This window comes from Nicotiana tabacum, chromosome 8 (genome assembly GCF_000715075.1).
Source record: "Nicotiana tabacum cultivar K326 chromosome 8, ASM71507v2, whole genome shotgun sequence".
Classification (NCBI taxonomy): Eukaryota; Viridiplantae; Streptophyta; class Magnoliopsida; order Solanales; family Solanaceae; genus Nicotiana; species Nicotiana tabacum.
Window position 1 is genome coordinate 122,905,031 of NC_134087.1, and position 18,614 is coordinate 122,923,644.

An 18,614-nucleotide genomic window follows, 5' to 3' on the forward strand; every position below is an offset into this window, starting at 1 on the left:
TTATCGTTCTGAAAAAAGCTGTACCGACTGCGAAAAAGCTGTTTTGTTTCATAAAAATTTAATATGTAAAACATGGTATAATACTACGTTTGTGTGTTGTTTTATCGTTCTGGAAAAAGCTGAACCCACTGTCAAAAAACTATTTTGTTTCATAAAAATTTAATATGCAAAGCGTGGTATAATACTACGTTTTATGTGTTGTCTTGTCGTTCTGGAAAAAGCTTAACCGACTGTCAAAAAGTTTTTTTGTTTCATAAAAATTTAATATGTAAAACTTGGTATAATACTACGTTTGGTGTGAAATCTTGCCGTTCTGGAAAAAGCTGAACCGACTGTCAAAAAGCTATTTTGTTTCATAAAAATTTAATATGTAAAATGTGGTATAATACTACGTTTTGTGTGAAATCTTGCCTGTAAATAACGGGCTCATTCTAGTTATTTCTGCGCTTAACAACAACCAATAGCAAATATTTTCATAAAACCAAGGTTTCTCTTTAACAAATGTCTCAACAGCCCCTTTATGTCCCAAGGTGCGAGTGCGGCAAAAAATGCATGATGCACGATTGTTGGGAAGAAGTTGGATGCCGCTACTGGGCGTGTATGAACAAGTTTTATAAGCAACCCGACGGACCTACATGCAATTTTGAGGTATGGGTTGATGAACCCTGTCAGCAGGAATACTACAAAGACAATCTCCAAAATCTTCATAATTTGTGTTTTAAGTAGTGGGAAAGAGAGCGAAAATCCAAACAAGAAGTTGAGGAGTTAAAGGCAAAACTCAAGGAGGTGGAAGAAGAAAAAAAAAAGCTGGAAGACCAACTCAGGTGGTTGGAGCAGAGAATACTAGGCGGTCGTGACTATACAATGACATGTACGTGTTGGGCGTAGTAGTGTATCTTTCTGTTTCCCTTGTCATGTGTTTTCATTAGTTGTACTGTTTGTGTTTGTTATGTATATCTTTAGGTTTGCTATGTTGTATTTATGTTGTACTGTTAAAATAAAATTATTGTTCAAATTCTGTTAAAATAAAATTGTTGTTAAAATACAATTCTTGCCATTATTTACATAATGTAGTATTTATATAAAATACAAACAAAAGTAAATCAATGAGTCCCGCAGCCTGTATGCTTCAATGCAGACGCTGGCCTGAGTCGCATCCCCTGTCGCCCGGGTACACTATCAGGATCATCATCATAAAGTTGCCTCTTTATGTGAGGATGCACAATAGCATCGGCATTACAACTGGCAGGATCAGTAGAAGGGGTCGTCGGGCCGTCAACAACCTATAAAACAATTACTAAGCTTAGCATGTGAAAATGTATATTAGTAATGTACGTGCTAAGTCAAAAACATTTTCTCACCATGGTCTCGTCGGCCTCCTGAGTATAAGCATCCGTAGTGTCCTCATCATCGCATACAGTGGCCTCCATGATGGGTTGGGACGAAGCCTTAATAAGAAAATTAAAAATTAATTTATGCCAAATCATTAAGGAAAAGAAAACAAATTGAAATTTTTATAGTAATACAAACATACCTGCGCTTGAGGTAAATCCGCATCAACTGCCGGAGATGAGGCATAACTCAACCTGCGCCCACCATCCATGTCTTGGGTCGGCCGATTCTCAGCTGCGGTAGATGGGCCTGAAAAGAACTGGTCTACATCTCTATCGAATGTACCTGTGATCAACAATATATCTGACGGGGTGACCTGCGATGCTGGCAGAGACAGCTGAAGGCTGTACGACAACATGCTGCTGGAAGGCTCATCTAGCTGAGGGAAATAACCCGGTTGATCATCTCCAAGATCCTCATCATGTGCCTCAACAGGTGGTCGATAGGTGCCTCAACGCCCCCTTGCTGGGGACCACCTCCTCGCCATCCCCCGCGACCCCCGCGACCCCATGGGGCACCCCTGCCTCATGGGGCAGCCCTGGCTCCTGCCCTACCCCTACCTCGTGGGACAGGCCTACCCTGACGGTGCTCCTCTGGCGCCGCATACTCAGCCTCGTGATCCAACCTCGCGCCCTCTCTGGCTCGCTGCAGGGTTCGGAGAGCCAGCTCTTCCACCCGTCGGCCATACTCAACGACTGCAGCATTGTCGCCATGCTGCTGCATCTCCTGTCCCAAAGAGTAGAACATGTGATGCCCAATAGCCTGCACAACATTTAAAATATTAATTAAATAACGCTATATCACAATTATAAGACTTATCCCACAAAAACATACAAGTGTCTCGTGCCTCCCGGCGTATGGTCTGTACCGATCGCCAAGTACATAAATGGGGTTCCCGATCATCAGTCGGGTGTGACGGCGGTACCATGACGTATAGAGCTCAATAGTCGCCTCCTGGATCAGTGAAGGTGGTGGTAGAATCAACTCCTCTAGCTGATCCCAAATATAGACCTGCGCCTCTAGCCATCCTACAAATTCATCGTCCACCCTAGTACGATCATCCCACTGATAATGTGTAGGCACCCATCCAGGCTCCCCCAGTATAGTCTGGGGACGGTCAAATTGGCGAAGTACACGCTCTGTGGCATGATGCTCCACCACATCGAGGCATTATCGGGACGGAAGTGCTCTAAAGCAATCGGTCGACCGAGCAATAATCGGGCAGATGAGCTAGAAAATCGTCGCTGTATGGCATCCAGATGAACTATCAAATAATAACATAAAAGTGAGTATGCGTACCATACGTGAATTTATAACAAGTAAGTTTAGGTACATATTTACCTATCCGGCCACCAACATATCTAACACATCTTTGACAAGGGGGAGATTATGATGAGCATCACTTCCTCGGTAGTTCCCACGCCGGAGAACCCACCTCGTAGATAGAGGGAGAAACGGAGGTGCTACACCCGGCTCTAGTGGTGGTAGAGGTGGTTGCAACGGTAGGATCCGCTACCAGGCCCAAAGCTAAGATAAAAGGTTGACATAAAATTTAAGAGTCATTTTGACTATATAGAATTCGGAGTAATGAACAAAGTATTCGAAAATGTTGTCACCTGTAGAAGCGGCGGAAAACCACATATGTCCACCTAGGTGCTCATGCTCGCCCGACACATACTCCTGTACAGGTATGCTAGAACAATAGCACCCCAGCTGTACTGGGGTAACTCATCAAGCTGCTGCAGATGATGCAGAAAGCGCAGACTCACTAGATTTTCCGAAGTGTTCGGGAACAAGATGTCACACCTCCTTTTACACATACATCCCGGGGAGGGTATAATAAAAGGAGTTTTTTCCAATTTAAGTGACAATCGAAACGGGATTATTTTAATTAAAATTCAGAGTCGCCACTTGGGATAATTAATGGTGTCCCAAGTCACCGGTTCAAATCCCGAATCGAGGAAAAGATTGACTCTGTATTACAGTATGCGAACAGAGAAATCCGGGTAAGGAATTCTGTTAACCCGGGAGAAGGTGTTAGGCATTCCCGAGTTCCGTGATTCTAGCACGGTCGCTCAACTGTTATAATTGGCCTATTATCTGATAGTAGTACATGTTTAAACCTATGTGCAAATTTTAACTTAAACCGCTTTTCTTTATTTAATTTTTTAAGAAATATTCAACGTCATCTAAAACACGTCTTGAACCCCGTCACATAAATGCACCCGCGGTCCGTGATGTATTTTATCCAACATTGTTGAGATTTAGATTTGGGTCACATAAATGCGCACCCGAGTTTAGGAAGATAAATTATTAAAATAACGCGCCTAAAGCAACTACGCACTTTCAAATTTGCGAGGGCCATGGAAAATTCAACTAATGGCACGCCTCGATTTCTAAAGGGTTAAAATTAGTTATATGCGGGCTATGGATTATGAACAAAATATATTGTGGAAAGCCATCTTCAATAGGAGAACTATTGTGGATACATCTGCGGTACATTACTGCTAAAGTAAATATTTTCTCCAATATGTGCAGAAAACAAGCATATCAAAATTGTTTGTCATAGGTTCAGGTGAAACCAAAATAGAAGAGATCAAAAGATATTAAATTCTTTATTGACAAAATATCCTGAGAATATTCATAGGATTTAATAATATGAAACATGGTCATTTCACAAGTAGATATACGATACAACACATCATTCAGGCATCTTTAAAGTTAACCGCTAATATAATAAATAAAGGCACTAATTTGACAACTACATACAACACATCGTTAAAACACATCTAAAGGACACAATGATATAAATAGCAATACTTTTCAACTTTAGCTAACAATTTCCATAGCTTTTGTTGTTTACTTTCTAAATAATGAGTTTTAAATTCAAAGGGAAATCATGTACTTCTTCAGCAACCTTCAAATAAATCAAAAGGCCTTCAACTTAAACTCACGTTTCCAACTAACCAAAGATAATAAAATATTTTACGTCAAACAAATACAGGGATGCAAAATCGACAATAACCAACCTAGCTGAGAAGATCAACACTGATACAGTAGTATTATCAAAGTGCTAGAAAATAGGAGCTGATCTTATCTTCCAAATTCAAACAAAACAACAACGTCAAAGTCAAACAGGAACTGCAAGCAAAATCGAGACCTCGAACCGGAAACCTCAGAACTACGTTCTTCGACGACCTCGAAACTCGCCGAAACAGTTTTGGAAGTGGACTATTTGGAGCGTTTTATGGGGTGTTTTTCAGGTGGAGAAGATGAGCTCTCATGGCTCTTTCATGGTGGATGTTAAGCTCTAGATGTAGAATTTTTAGGAGGAAGAAGACCCTCTTTTCGTTGGCTGTCCGTGTATATCCAGTGTATATCGAGAGTATCTCTAGTGTATATAGAATGTATACTGACTGTATATCGAGTGTATACCTCTGTCTCCGTTAAGAAGAAGCCATCTTTTTTTCCTCTCTATCTTTTTAACTTCCACCCTCCCTCTTTCTCCAGCTCTCTAATCTCTAAATAGGCATCAAATTAGTGCATCTTCCATTACAAATTATACTTTAACTTCTTTTATCCACTAGTTAGTGTTATTATTTAATTTTCATTAGTGTTAGTTTTACCCTACCAATATAGAAGCTTCCTAATTAGTTAGGTAAGACTCTTTTTTCATTTTTTTTTAAATAAAACCTAAATTAATTTCTATCCCCAAATTATCTTAGACAATTAAATTAATTAACTCTAATAATTATTACAACTAATTAAAAACCAATTAAAAGAAAATTGCCAAAATTTGAAAATTAAAGAGTAAAATGTAACATGACTATTTTTTTATGATCTTTTTCTGTTTTTTCAACAACAACTTACAAAATTAATCTAAAAATGTAAAATAAAAACCAAAATGCAGATGCAATATATATTTTTTTTGTATTTTTTCATAATCTGAAATACTACATAATGCATTTTAAAATAAGATAGAAATATTGCACAATACCAAAGCTAATCCTAATTAATTAAACTAAATATAAACTATTTTTGTGTTTTCGAAATTATATAAAGATAAAAATAAGGTACTATTTTTTTAAAATTGTTTTTTATGAAAAGTACTTAAACTAAAATATTTGTTTGTAATTTTTATTTTTCTTGTAAGAAAATAAAATAAAAGAGTTAAAATGAGTTGAAATAGCTATATTAGGCATAAATTAAATATTTACACGCTAAAATATGAAAAAATCTTGGGGAGGGTCAAAAACTACACGTCTACACAAGACACCCCCAAAAAGAAGGAACAACGCCAACCTCGTGTACCGGTCAATATGGATATCCTCTGTCTCGCCGGTAATGTCGGGGTGCAATACCTCCATATGCTCTCTGATAGCTGTCACAGAAATGCGATGGCCCCCTCTAAGTGCAACCTCACCCTGTGGTCTGAAACCAGTATACTGCCCCAACAAATCCAAATACTAGGGACGCGTCATAGCTCTCATATACTGGGGCAGTGCAATGGCCAGTCCATCTACACGCATCCCATATAAAACTTGAACATCCTGAAGCGTGATGGTGGCCTCTCCAGTGGGCAGGTGAAAAGTGTGCGTCACCAGTCGCCACCGCTCTATCAACACCGTGATGAGAGACTAGTCGAGCTGCATCCGCCCAATCTCAAAAATCCTAAGGAAGCCCGTAGCACGCATGCGATGGACTACACGGGCATGGAAAACTCTCCCCCTCAAAAATCCCACAAGTCGTCCGGTCTCCTTGCGCGGAGAGTCTGATCCAATAGATATCCCTCCCATGCATAGGCGGACCTATGATCGCCCTGTAACACTAATATCTGATCCGCGGCTGGTCCAGGATGCACAGGCAGCAAGTCCATGTCTTCTACTTAATTTAAACAATATTAATTGTGTGTTTGTGTTATAATAAATTAAATAATTAATTTTCAATTAGATAGAGTAATTATCTATGGGTTCCAGACTCGATATTTGAGGTCTAGTAGCACCAAGCTATCCTTAATTATTATGTGTGTCAATTTCAATATTTTTAAAATTTGTTAGTTGAATAAATTTAATAATTAATTTTTAATTAGATAGAGTAATTATCTATGGGTTCCAGGCTCGATATTTGAGGCCCAATAACACCAAGTTATCCTTAATTATTATGTGTGTCAATTTCAATATTTTTAAAATTTTGTTAGTTTAATAAGTTAATTAATTAATTATTTAATTTGACAGAGTAATTAGCTATGAGTTCCAGACTCGATATTTCAGGCCCAATAGCACCAAGCTATCCTTAATTCTTTTGTGTGTCAATTTCAATATTTTTAGAATTTTGTTAGTTTATAAATTAAATAATTAATTTTTAATTGGACAAGGTATACAACTATGAGTTCCACGCTCGATATTTAATTTGACAACATATACTAAATTGTTAGTTATGTAAGTTTATTTTATAAATTAAATAATTAATTTTGTAAAAGGCTCTATATTTTATAAGTAGACACTATAGACTGTACGCTAAAAAGCTCTATATTTTACTACGCTAAAATACTCTATATTTTACTACGCTATAAGGCTCTATATTTTACTACGCTAAAAGACTCTATATTTTACTACGCTACAAGGCCACTATTCTTTAAACAAATAAATAATATAAACTAAATATAAACAACAAACATATGAACATAACATTCACGAAATTACATATAAAAAAACATCAAAAGATATTTGTGAACAATTTCATTAACAATAAAAATTATTTCTCAAGTTTTAACTATTTTTTTAAAATACTAATAATTTAATTCGGGTAAAATAACATACAAATTTAATCGCAAACATGACATAAATCAACGTGGAAACACATTCAAGAAACAAATATGCATATGCTCTACGAGTTTCGACATAAACTAAATCGGAATACTTCGATTTATGTTTTTTGAAATATCGAAAATTTGAATTTTTGACCCCGAAAGAAGGAATCTAAGGCTTGGGTTGTATGCAGGACCTACGCTCTTACTCTTTGTGTGACGGGTGAGGCCCAAGATTTTTTTTTTAATCGCGTGGGGGAGGGACCAGAAATGGTGGGGGAGGGTTTTTTAAAAGTGGGGACTGCTTCTGTCGTGGGGAAGAAGATGCAGCTATATTTTATTAAAGGAAAATGCATTATAATACTATGTTTTCCTTAAACACAGTATTATAATGCGTTTTCCTATAATAAAATAAATAATTAAATAAAACGCAGATATTGTGTTTTATGCAGAAATATAATTTTTTTTTACCGTAAAAACGTATTTTTTTGTCCAAGATGGCATCATTCCACCTCACTTAAATCATGAACCTCGCCGCCAAATTACATATCTATCCCCTGTGATGATGGTAACTTGTCCTTTTTGCTCTTTGCCCAATCAATCATCCACCACATGCGTACGGAAGCAGAAGAGGCAATTGGACTATGATGAATCTGATGCCGAACGAATCGAATAATAAGAATGAAAAAGGAAAGAAATAGAGTTGCTTTCTTTGGAAAATAAAAGTCAAATCCCTCAAACCCACATCGGTCAACTCATCTCCCCCGACCCACCCTTACCTCCAACCCGCACCACTCAGGAAAAGAGACAATACACAATTTTATTCAGTAAACGTTAAGTATTACTCCCTTATTATACTACTATTATTCTTTTTATTATCATGTGTCAATATAGATACTAATTTAATACTATTAATCAATCCGTTAATGCTAAAAATGGTCATTTAACTACTACTTTTGAAGCGTAGTTCCACATGCACACATGATTATAGAGAATTTACCCTCAAGAGGCATTGAATTAGGAAAGTACTTAGTTTCTAAACTGTCTAAGATCCTAGACTTTATTTAATGCGAACCAATTACAATAGAATATTGTGAGTTAACGAAGTGGACGAAAGAAAATATTCATTTTTTAATTTTTTTTATGTGGTTATTACTATAACAATTTTTCGTTAATAATAATTGAGCTGGAAAATATAACATGTGCTTCAACCACACTTTCATAACTCAAAGGGATTATTTGGTACAAAGGATAAAAATAATTTCAAGATAAAATTGTATATATCTTAAATTATTGATATTAGCTACTTCCCCCGTTTCATATTATGTGTTGTATTTCTCTTTTAGACGCTTCTTAAAAAATATTAATTAGGAAAGAGATTGGACTATTCTACTCTTATTTATGTCATAAAACATAATTTCTCTTTATTGAATATATGTGTTATCTTCATATTCAAGAATAATTATTATTAATAGTAAAAAAAGGAAAAAAATAATTATATATTAAATTTCTAAAATAACAAATAATTTGAAAGAACTAATCACGACTATAAATATAAAACGGGACAATAATTAGTAAATAAGTTTTCACGACTTTATCCACGGCAGAGAAAACTGAAGATTGGTAATGATCTGGGGACTCGGAAAAAGAGGAGGAGGTGGCAGGGTGAGTCTGAGGGTTTTATAGTACGGTGGGGGGGGGGGGACCGGGCAGTGGACCTTTTCAGTTTAATTTTAGTTTTGGACTTTTAGTCAGTCGAGTCACATCTTCAACAGTAGCAGACCAGTCACAAACATTTCAGTCTTTTTAACTCGTCCGTGGGGCAGCTTTATCAATGCCCTGCCCACTCTGCCCAAATCTGCCCATCCCTGCCCGCTCTCCCCAAATTCCTCTATCTCTACAACCCCAACTTTCCCTTTACCCTCTCGCGACATCTTCCTCTCTCTGTCTCTCGTTTGTTAAATTGAATACTTCACTACCCTCTGTTGTAAATTTATAAAAGGTTTGTATTGTATTTTAATTGTATTCTAGCTGTATATAGCCGGTATATGTGTATACGCAAGTAGTGATTTGTTGCTTATGAATTGAATTAATTGGATCTACAATTGATGGTTGCAGATCGGTGAATTGATGTTTTGCTGTTGAAATTGAGTTAAGGAAGCTAGGGTTTTTGTTTATTTTGTTGAGCGATCGACGGTTTTTTTAGGGTTGAGGAAATTGGGCATTTTTAACTAGGGTTAGAGGAATTGGATGGTATAATTGATGGTTGAGGGGGAAGGAATAGGGGAAAATGCAAGGGGAATTTTATTATGCATGGGATTGGGAGGATACAGAGGGATTGTAAAAGGAGGAGTGGTGGTGGTGGTGGTGGTCAGCACATGCCGGCGACGATTACAAGGAGGACTGTAGCCGCCGGTGATTCTCCTCTTGTTTCTACTGTTACTGCTGATTCCTTCTGCAAGGTATTACCTTGGAGGGTCTTTTCGATTTTGCCTGATTTTCTCTCTTTTGACGAGAGTTCTGTAATAGTGATAGGTGATTTAAAATGTCCAGTAGTATTGATAAAGTGTTTTGCATCACAGTACCTGTTCCTACACTGATTTTAGACGTGCAAAGCAGATTTGTTTTTGGTGGTGGTGGGTGGTTTTTTTTTTTTTGGGGGGGGGGGGGGTGTATGTGATTTTTGTTCCAGTTGGAGCTTACCCCCTTTTTTGGCGGTTGTATCAGTTTAGCTTTAGAGGCTTGTAGCAGTGTTGTATAGTAAATATGGTCATTTAATTGCATTCCATATTCACGAGTAGCTTTTTTTGGTTATATTTCCCGGAGAGGTGCATAATGGGGTACTTAGTAAGTGGAATAATTATGGGAACACGTTTTGTTTTAGTACCTTATTCCAAATGATGATGTTGGGTGCTTCCAACTTTGATTTCTTTTGATCTTTCCGGCAAGGAGAGGCCGATGGTGTTGGTTTCAACTGTGGGGAAAAAACTAAGAAATGGTTACTTTCTTTTCTGGAACTCATTTGTGTCTCTTCTACGAATATTTATCAATATGTTCCTGAAGACATTGGCACCAACTTTGAAGTGATTTCTTTTTTCTGTTCCAGTTGATCATGAGAAAAGATGTGCATTGTTCTTCATCAAGAAAAGATGTGCATGGTCACATTGCTCTCTGCCACATACTCCATGTATATGGACATGGTTACCGAACAAATGGGATCAAAATGAGCTTTGACTAAATATAATTCTTGGTGAAATTAAAGATTTTAGCATATAAATCCTTAGGAAGCAATACAGGCAGCAGTTTTACTAATTAAATGCCCTCATGTTACTAATTGACTGCTCTTGGAACCACGCTAAATAGTCTCCTCTGGCTAGGTTCAACAACAAACAACACAATGACAACAATTACACCTCACTCCCAAATGTATCACTAGGTTCACATCCGCACTTATTCATCTTGTAAGCTTGATTCGAGGTTATGTATGGCTGTTAGCTGCTCTGTTAATGTGCTTGTTGGGTGAAGAGATGCTTTAATAAAGCAAGCAGTTAAATTGCAGGTGCACTTCAAATCAGTGTTCTCCAAATTCTGTGTATATGTGTTGATAGTGTTGGTTATACCTGATGAAGTAGTCAATATCAGAGAGTACCTAGAAAATTGTGGAAGCGTGTGTTACCATAAATGTTTGCACAAAGTCAGAACGATGAGGATAAAGGGTTTTCCGCTTTACCATGCCTGCAGCCCTATCAACATCTTTCCCTATTGCTTTCTAGTTCATTTATTTACTTAGCTCTGTGTAGTTAGCTTTTTTTTCTATGCTTTTTGTAGTTTGCTTATATTTCCGTCAATTGATTGTGGCATGTCTATTGTTTATAGGATTTTCTTGGTGAAGTGAATGTTATCTTTCTATGCAGGACGGTCGCAAAATTAGTGTTGGAGATTGCGCTTTGTTTAAACCACCACATGATTCACCACCTTTCATTGGAATAATCCGTAGACTAACATTGGGTCAAGATAATAACTTGCAATTAGGTCTTAATTGGCTCTATCGTCCTGCTGAGCTGAAGCTTGGCAAAGGCATCCTGCTGGACACCACACCCAACGAAATCTTTTATTCCTTCCATAGGGATGAGATTCCAGCTGCATCATTACTCCATCCATGTAAAGTTGCATTCCTTCCTAAAGGGGCTGAACTTCCAACAGGAACATCCTCATTTGTCTGCAGGCGGGTTTATGACATTCAAAACAAGTGTTTATGGTGGTTAACTGATCAAGATTTTATTAACGTAAGTTATCATTTCATTCCTTCACAGTTCAGTATTCCTCTGCTAAACTACCGAAAGGTAAATTATATTATTGATAAAATAGATAAATGAGGTTGAAATGTTGAAAGAAAAAGGGAGAGAGAGTCTGTCTTGTTCTTAGATCTTTTTTTTTTTGGTCAAAGAAGGATTTTGGGACTCTTTGCAGAGCAGGTGTTTGAAATGGTGAGAACAAGATAATTGCAAATCTTTCAGGCGTTAACTTTGTACTTTACACATAATGTTTCACTTATTGAATATTATTTTTCCTCTATAGGAGCTACAAGAAGAGGTAGATCAGCTGTTATACAAGACACGAGCAGAGATGCATGCAACAGTGCAGCCTGGTGGTCGTTCTCCTAAACCAATGAATGGCCCTATGTCATCATCACAATTGAAACCTGGTTCTGATAATGCACAAAGTAGTGTAACTTCTTTTCCTCCACAAGTCAAGGGAAAGAAAAGGGAGCGGGGAGAACAGGGTTCTGAATCTATTAAGCGTGAACGTTCAGTTAAACCTGATGATAGTGAAAGCATCTTGAAATCTGAAATTTCTAAAATAACGGAAGAAGGAGGGCTTGTGGACAATGAAGGGGCTGCAAAACTTGTTCAGCTCATGCAACCAGATAGATTGGACAGGAAAATGGATTTGATTAGTCGTTCAATGCTTGCAAGTGTTGTAGCTGCGACCGACAAGTTTGACTGCCTTGACAGGTTTGTACAGCTAAAGGGTTTGCCTGTATTGGATGGGTGGCTTCAAGATGTTCGTAAAGGAAGGATTGTTGAATTTAGTAATAGTAAGGACGGTGATAAACCAGTTGAGGAATTTCTCTTGGTTTTGCTGCGTGCACTTGATAAGCTTCCTGTGAATCTTCAAGCACTACAGATGTGCAATATTGGTAGATCTGTTAATCACTTGCGCCAACATAAAAACATTGAGATCCAGAGAAAGGCACGGAGCTTAGTTGACACATGGAAGAAACGTGTAGAAGCTGAAATGAACGTCATTGATGCCAAGTCTGGTTCAAATCAAGCTGTCACATGGACCTCAAGATCACGGTTGCCCGAGGCTTCTCATAGCGGCAACAAAAATCCTGTTGGTTCTAGTGATGCAACAAAGAGCTTAGTTACACAGTTTTCTGCATCTAAAACGACCTCAATTAAGCCTACATCAGTGGAAACTAGCATAAAATCCGAGTCCTTATCCCCAGGCCCCATAAAACAAGCATCATCTCCTTCATCTGGAAAAGTGGGTCCGCCAAGAGTTTCAGCTGTTGGTTACTGCGATGTTCATCTAGCAAAGGAAGATAAAAGCAGCAGTTCTAGCCAGTCTCACAATCACAGTCAATCCTTCTCAGGGAAAGAGGACGCGAGGAGTTCAACTGCAGTGTCAATGAGCAGCATCAAGATCTCTAATGGTGGTTCTCGGCACCGCAAATCAACAAATGGTGGTCATGGATCATCAGTATCTGGAGGTCAAAAAGAAAGTCCTACAAACAGAAATTCTTCATTGCACAGAAACCCTACCACTGAGAAGTTGCCGCAGTCTGCATTGAGTGGTGAAAAAACAGTTCATGTGCCTGCTGTTGAGGGGAGTAGTCACAAATTGATAGTTAAGATTTCTAACAAGGGTCGCAGTCCTGCCCGGAGTGCTAGTGGAGGATCATATGAAGACCCTACCATCATGAGCAGCCGAGCTTCTTCTCCTGTGCTTTCCGAAAAGAATGATCAGCCTGATCGTAATTCTAAGGAGAAGACTGATGCATATCGATCAAATGTTACTTTTGACGTGAATGGAGAATCATGGCAGAGCACTGTCTTGAAAGATGTTCTCACTGGATCTGATGAGGGTGATGGATCACCTGTTGCTATTCCGGAGGAAGAGCGAAGTAAAACTGTTGGTGGGGACAGGAAATCAGCTGAAGTTGCAAAAGCTGCTTCTTCATCATCAGGAACGGAACTGAAGTCAGCGAAACTGCACGAAGCTTCTTTCAGCTCCATGAATGCATTGATTGAGAGTTGTGTAAAATATTCTGAAGCAAACACGTCCATGTCACTAAGTGATGCTGTTGGAATGAATCTGCTTGCCAGTGTGGCTACTGAAGAAATGTCCAAGTCAGAGAGGGTTTCACCTTCTATTTCTCCACAAGGAGAAAGTCCTTCAGGTGAAGAGACTGGCACAGGTGATGAGCTTAAGTCAAAGTCATCTCCTCTAGTCAGTTCTTCTGGTGACCTTATTGGGCAAAATGACGGTGATGGTAATGGTGGTAAAGAGAAACAGTTAATTGCTGCTAGTACTTCGTTGTCTGAGGGCAAACTACATGCTTACAAAAGTGCAGTGACGGAGTTTACCGGAGATAGAAGACCCACTTCATCTCCTTCTAAAGAAAAAACTACGGGAGAGTGCTTCAACTCTTCCTGCATTGGTTCACAGACAGCTGGAGATTTGAAATCAGATGTTAATGAGAAGTTGGGTGAGATGGAAAAGTCTGCTGCTTCTCCTTGCAGTCTAGCAGAAAAGACCAGTGATGGTGAACAGAGCAAACAATTCCAGGAGGGAAAAGTGGTTTCCACTAAGACTTTTGACGGTGTTCTAGATGCTGAATTAGATGGACATGGTAGTTCAATAGTAAAAGACAAAGTCACTAATGCCCTTATAAGCATGGAAGACTTAAAACGACCAGTTGAAGTTTCCGCTTCTAAATTTGAAGGCGACCACAAAAATGAGGTGAGTAGGGTTTTAGGTGTTGCTAGTACAGAGCTGAAACCAGCTTCGATTGTAGCAAAAGCTGAACCTACAGAGGGAAGTGACAAGGAAGAGCTGCAACCAACTGGTTTTAGTCGAGATTCTGTTGCACGCCAAGGTGGACAGCCTGATAAAATTGATGCAAAAAATGCTAAGCAGGTAGAAAAGCTAAATTCTTATCAAGAAGTGGTTGATACTTCAGTTATTGAAGATAAAGCCATATTTGAATCTAATTTAGCTAGAAGAAATCTGATAAAGGATGAACCTAGTGTAGAAAATAACGATATTCCTACACATGATCCCGGCGGTGGTTTATTTACTAAGGAGGCACCTGGAGTTTCTAATGTGGCAGTGGAGAAACTTGTGGAATCAAGAGAATTTAAAGACTCTGGTGTAGAGGCAGATAGAACAAAGGACTGTGCATCCACCAAGGGGGAAACTTCTTCCAGCTCTGCTGCTGCCGCTTCAGATTCAGCTTCAAAGATGAAGTTTGACTTAAATGAAGGTTTCATTTCTGATGAGGGGAAATATGGGGAGCCAATCAACTCGAGAGGCCTTGGGTGTTTGTCGAATGTCCATATAATGAGCCCATTGCCATTTGCTGTCTCTTCTGTTTCCAGTAGTCTTCCTGCTTCTGTTACGGTGGCTGCTGCTGCCAAAGGACCTTTTGTCCCGCCAGAAGATCTATTGAGAGTCAAAGGGGAGTTTGGATGGAAAGGATCAGCAGCCACAAGTGCTTTTCGTCCAGCTGAACCCCGAAAAGCACTTGACATGCATTCATGTTCCACGACCATCTCTCTTTCTGAAGCTTCTACTAGCAAGCATGGTCGGCCTCCATTAGATATTGATCTGAATATAGCAGATGAAAGAATCTTTGATGACATAAATTCTCAGGATTCTGTTCTAGCGATAGTATCTGCGGTGGACCATATAACTGATCTTGTTGCATCAAAAAGTAAACACCCAGATTCTCCTGCTGTTCATAGTTCTGGGGGACTCGATCTTGATTTGAATAGAGTTGATGAACCTAATGATGTAGGGCAGTGCTCCTTGAGTAGCAGTCATAGATTAGAGGGTGTAGTATTACCCTCAAAATCGATTTCATCCGGTGGCTTACCAACTGTTGAAGTCAGGAGGGACTTTGATTTAAATAACGGGCCTGGTGTTGATGATTCAAGTGTGGAACAGCCTCTATCCTACCAGAGTCATCAGGGAATCTTGCGTTCCCAATTTAATGCTTCTAGCCTCAGAATGAACAATCCAGAAATGGGAAACTTATCGTCTTGGTTTGCTCCTGGGAATAGTTACTCAACTATGACAATTCCATCAATTTTGTCTGATTGTGGGGAGCAGCCGCCGTTTCCAATAACCCCACCTGGTGCCCCACGAATGTTAGGTCCAGCTGCTGTTGGGTCCCCCTTCACTCCAGATGTTTTCAGGGGTTCAGTATTGTCATCATCACCTGCTGTGCAATTTCCACCTTCGCCTTTCCAGTATCCTGTGTTCCCTTTTGGAACCACTTTCCCACTTCCTTCTGCGACATATGCAGTTGGATCAGCCTCTTATATTGATTCGTCCTCTGGTGGAAGGCTTTTTACTCCGCCTGTGAATTCACAGTTACTGGGACATGTAGGTGCTGTATCATCTCAATATCCAAGGCCTTATTTGGTTGCAGTTCCTGACGTTAACAGCAATGGAGCCGGAGCCCACAACAGAAAGCGGAGCCGGCAAGGTCTGGATCTGAATGCAGGTCCTGGAGCTATGGACTTGGACGGGAAAGAAGAGTCAGTTCCGTTGGCATCAAGGCAACTTTCTGTTGCTGGCTCACAGGCACATGCAGACGAGCATGGGATGATGTATCCTGTAGCTGGGGGTCTACTGAAGAGGAAGGAACCTGAGGGAGGATGGGACAACGAGAGCTTCAGGTTCAAGCAATCATCATGGCAGTAGGAATGCAAAATAGCTGCGACCTTGGCGACCTTCAAGGTGATGCGAGTTTCATTTCTTGTGTTTATGATTGTCTTCTTTATGATTTAGACTGTAAGCACCTTTTGTCTCTCATGTTGTATAAAGGCTGAATGTGATTAGTTTCTAGGCCTGTGCTTAAATTGCACGTCACAAGCTGTGGTTGAGCTGCTTGTTTGTTTTTGTAAATTCCTTTGCCTTGTAATTCTTGTTCTCTTTTAAAAATTGTGTCCCTTTTTCCGGGCACGTATACATGCAAAGTATATGTAGGTTTTCAGCAGCACTTATTCTTTTCATTGTAGTTTGCATTGATTGCAAGAAAATGAAGAATCCCAAAAATTTGGGATCTTTGTCGTATTATCAAGTTACACTACTGGTGTTTGTCCCTCCTGAATATCCAAACTCAAAATGCTGTTACTATATACCTCATACATAAGAGAGGAAGGGCTGATTTTATAAGTGGAAAGAAATGTTTCGAAGTGTTGATTGAGCTGTTCCTTTGCTTAGAGTACGTGCATACCTTTTAGTACCATATTTTGGTGTTGATGTTGGTTGGTGGTTTAAGCATGGTGAAGTATATTTGCTTGTCTTTGGTATGACGTCTTTTTTCTTTGCTCGTTGCAGTTATTGGAGGATGGACTTTGTTGGGCTCTTCAAAGTGTCAGCTTCTAGTGTGCTCTCGAGGCTGTGTGATGTGTCCGATTACGTTTACTCTAACCACCATTTCTTTCGGTGTATGAACGGAAGGAGAACTTCGATGGGTTTATGAGCACTTGGTCAGCCATTTTGTCTGGATGGACGCAGATGAGTTTCCCTCTGTAAATATTTTAACTGTGGGAAGGCTTGAAATCTGCAATACCCAGCAACTGCGGATAAATTGTCTTATCCTTGACCAAGATATAGCCAGTGGAGGTTGGGTTTCTGGACCGAGTAAAATGGAAGGCCTTTTATGTTTTTTGTTGCTAATCATCTTTCTTGGCAGTTCCGCCCTCTTTTTTTGTGCAATTACATAAATATAACGAGGCTGACACCAAATTTTGGTTCTAGAGCGTCCATTTGCCATGCTTTTATTTGATGCAGTTGCATTGTACCTTAGATTCACTTGGTTCCTAACTTTAGCTTTAGTCTGATTCACAGATAAGACTAGTTCAAGGTTATATTATCAATAGTGTGGCGAGAAGCGTGTTTTACCTTCTAGGCATTATTTGTGAACCAAATTATTCTTGAGAGGTAGGAAAAGAATACTTGGTTTATGTTGAGGATCCAAAGGGTGTAGAATTTGGAGCAAAGGTTGGATATAATGGTCTACACTACTGTTGTGTTTTCTGCCATCGTGTGGCTGCTACTAGGGTGGTTCATATTTGGTACGGTTTTGAAAGATTTCAGTTTGGTATTTTCAGTTCGGTTTTAAAAATGATATTTCATTCTAATACGAAGTCTGGTTCTTTGTTTAAAAAGTTAAAGAAAAAAATGAGACAATGTATTTATTAGAAGCCAAATATCATGAACTACCAAATTCACAATCAAAAATTCTTGTTATGAGTTAGCCGTTCAACAAATTAAATCTAGGGTAACAAATTTCACTTACCATGTTTAAGGGTTTAATACCCACAGCTGATTTAACCGGAAAAGAAAAAAGTATAATCAACAAAATGTTCTCCATTCTAAAAGTGAGAACATATATACGTTAAAAAGGAAAATTTACTCCATCTATGCTGCTTTGCTTATAGATCACAACCCCAGATAGTTCCTACACAAGAATTGAGTTTTACTAGGTTGAAGAAATATTTTAATTTTCTCAATATTCCAAGCTTGGTTTGTGTGAGCCCTTGGCATTGTAAATTTGAAATCATGGAATTCCAGGCTGACTGGTTTCTTTCGATCTTGCATTACCTTGGCAAGTACTAGTAAAGATATCAGATGTTAGTTCTTTTTTCGGCCTATTACTATTATTGTTGCGCCAATGACAGAAAAATTGTTGTATTAAATGCAGCTTTAAAATAGTTTATAACATGTAGGATAAGGGAAGGGATTGAGACCTGGAACCCTCCAACATAAAATTTATAGGTCACCCATTATTGCAGCAATAGCAATTCCCAGAGACTTGAACATTGATAATCCTTTTTTACTTGTGCATAAAATGCTATCACATTCCCGCAGTGTAGCTGTGAAAGAAGAAAATTGTCACATTTCTGCTTCTCCCACCTTGCCTTCACACCTTTCAACTTTGTTCTTTTATCACTTCTATGCTAACTTCCTCTACTTGTTCCCTTTTTCTCTTCTTTATATCTATATATATATCCTTTGATCGGCGAGCTTCCTAGCTCCATTCGAAGGCATTAACAGCATGCACTAATAGGAATCTGTTTCTTTAATAAAACAAAGGAAAGAGACTATTACTTTA

At 38.9% G+C, this 18,614-nt stretch overlaps 1 protein-coding gene across 2 annotated transcripts; it reads left to right on the forward strand.

Annotated features, from left to right (window-relative positions):
* Positions 1-8,819: 8,819 nt before the first annotated feature.
* LOC107776440 (uncharacterized) lies at positions 8,820-17,311 on the forward strand. 2 transcript variants are annotated; one of them, XM_016596334.2, is made up of 5 exons: positions 8,820-9,200; positions 9,317-9,660; positions 11,113-11,484; positions 11,777-16,231; positions 16,835-17,311. In XM_016596334.2, the coding sequence occupies exons 2-4, from the start codon at positions 9,508-9,510 to the stop codon at positions 16,193-16,195; spliced, it is 4,944 nt and encodes a 1,647-aa protein (XP_016451820.2). In that variant the 5' UTR covers positions 8,820-9,200; positions 9,317-9,507; the 3' UTR covers positions 16,196-16,231; positions 16,835-17,311. The 2 variants fall into 2 exon arrangements, with proteins under 2 accessions (XP_016451820.2, XP_075075690.1); XM_075219589.1 differs by lacking the exon at positions 9,317-9,660 and having other exon boundaries at positions 9,035-9,200.
* The last annotated feature ends 1,303 nt before the right edge of the window (positions 17,312-18,614 follow it).

Coding starts and splice junctions, on each gene's coding strand:
- LOC107776440 (XM_016596334.2), top strand. CDS start 9,508: ATGCATGGGATTGGGAGGATACAGAGGGATTGTAAAAGGAGGAGTGGT. Junction 9,661..11,112: donor CTGCTGATTCCTTCTGCAAG/GTATTACCTTGG, acceptor CTTTCTATGCAG/GACGGTCGCAAAATTAGTGT. Junction 11,485..11,776: donor CTGATCAAGATTTTATTAAC/GTAAGTTATCAT, acceptor TTTCCTCTATAG/GAGCTACAAGAAGAGGTAGA.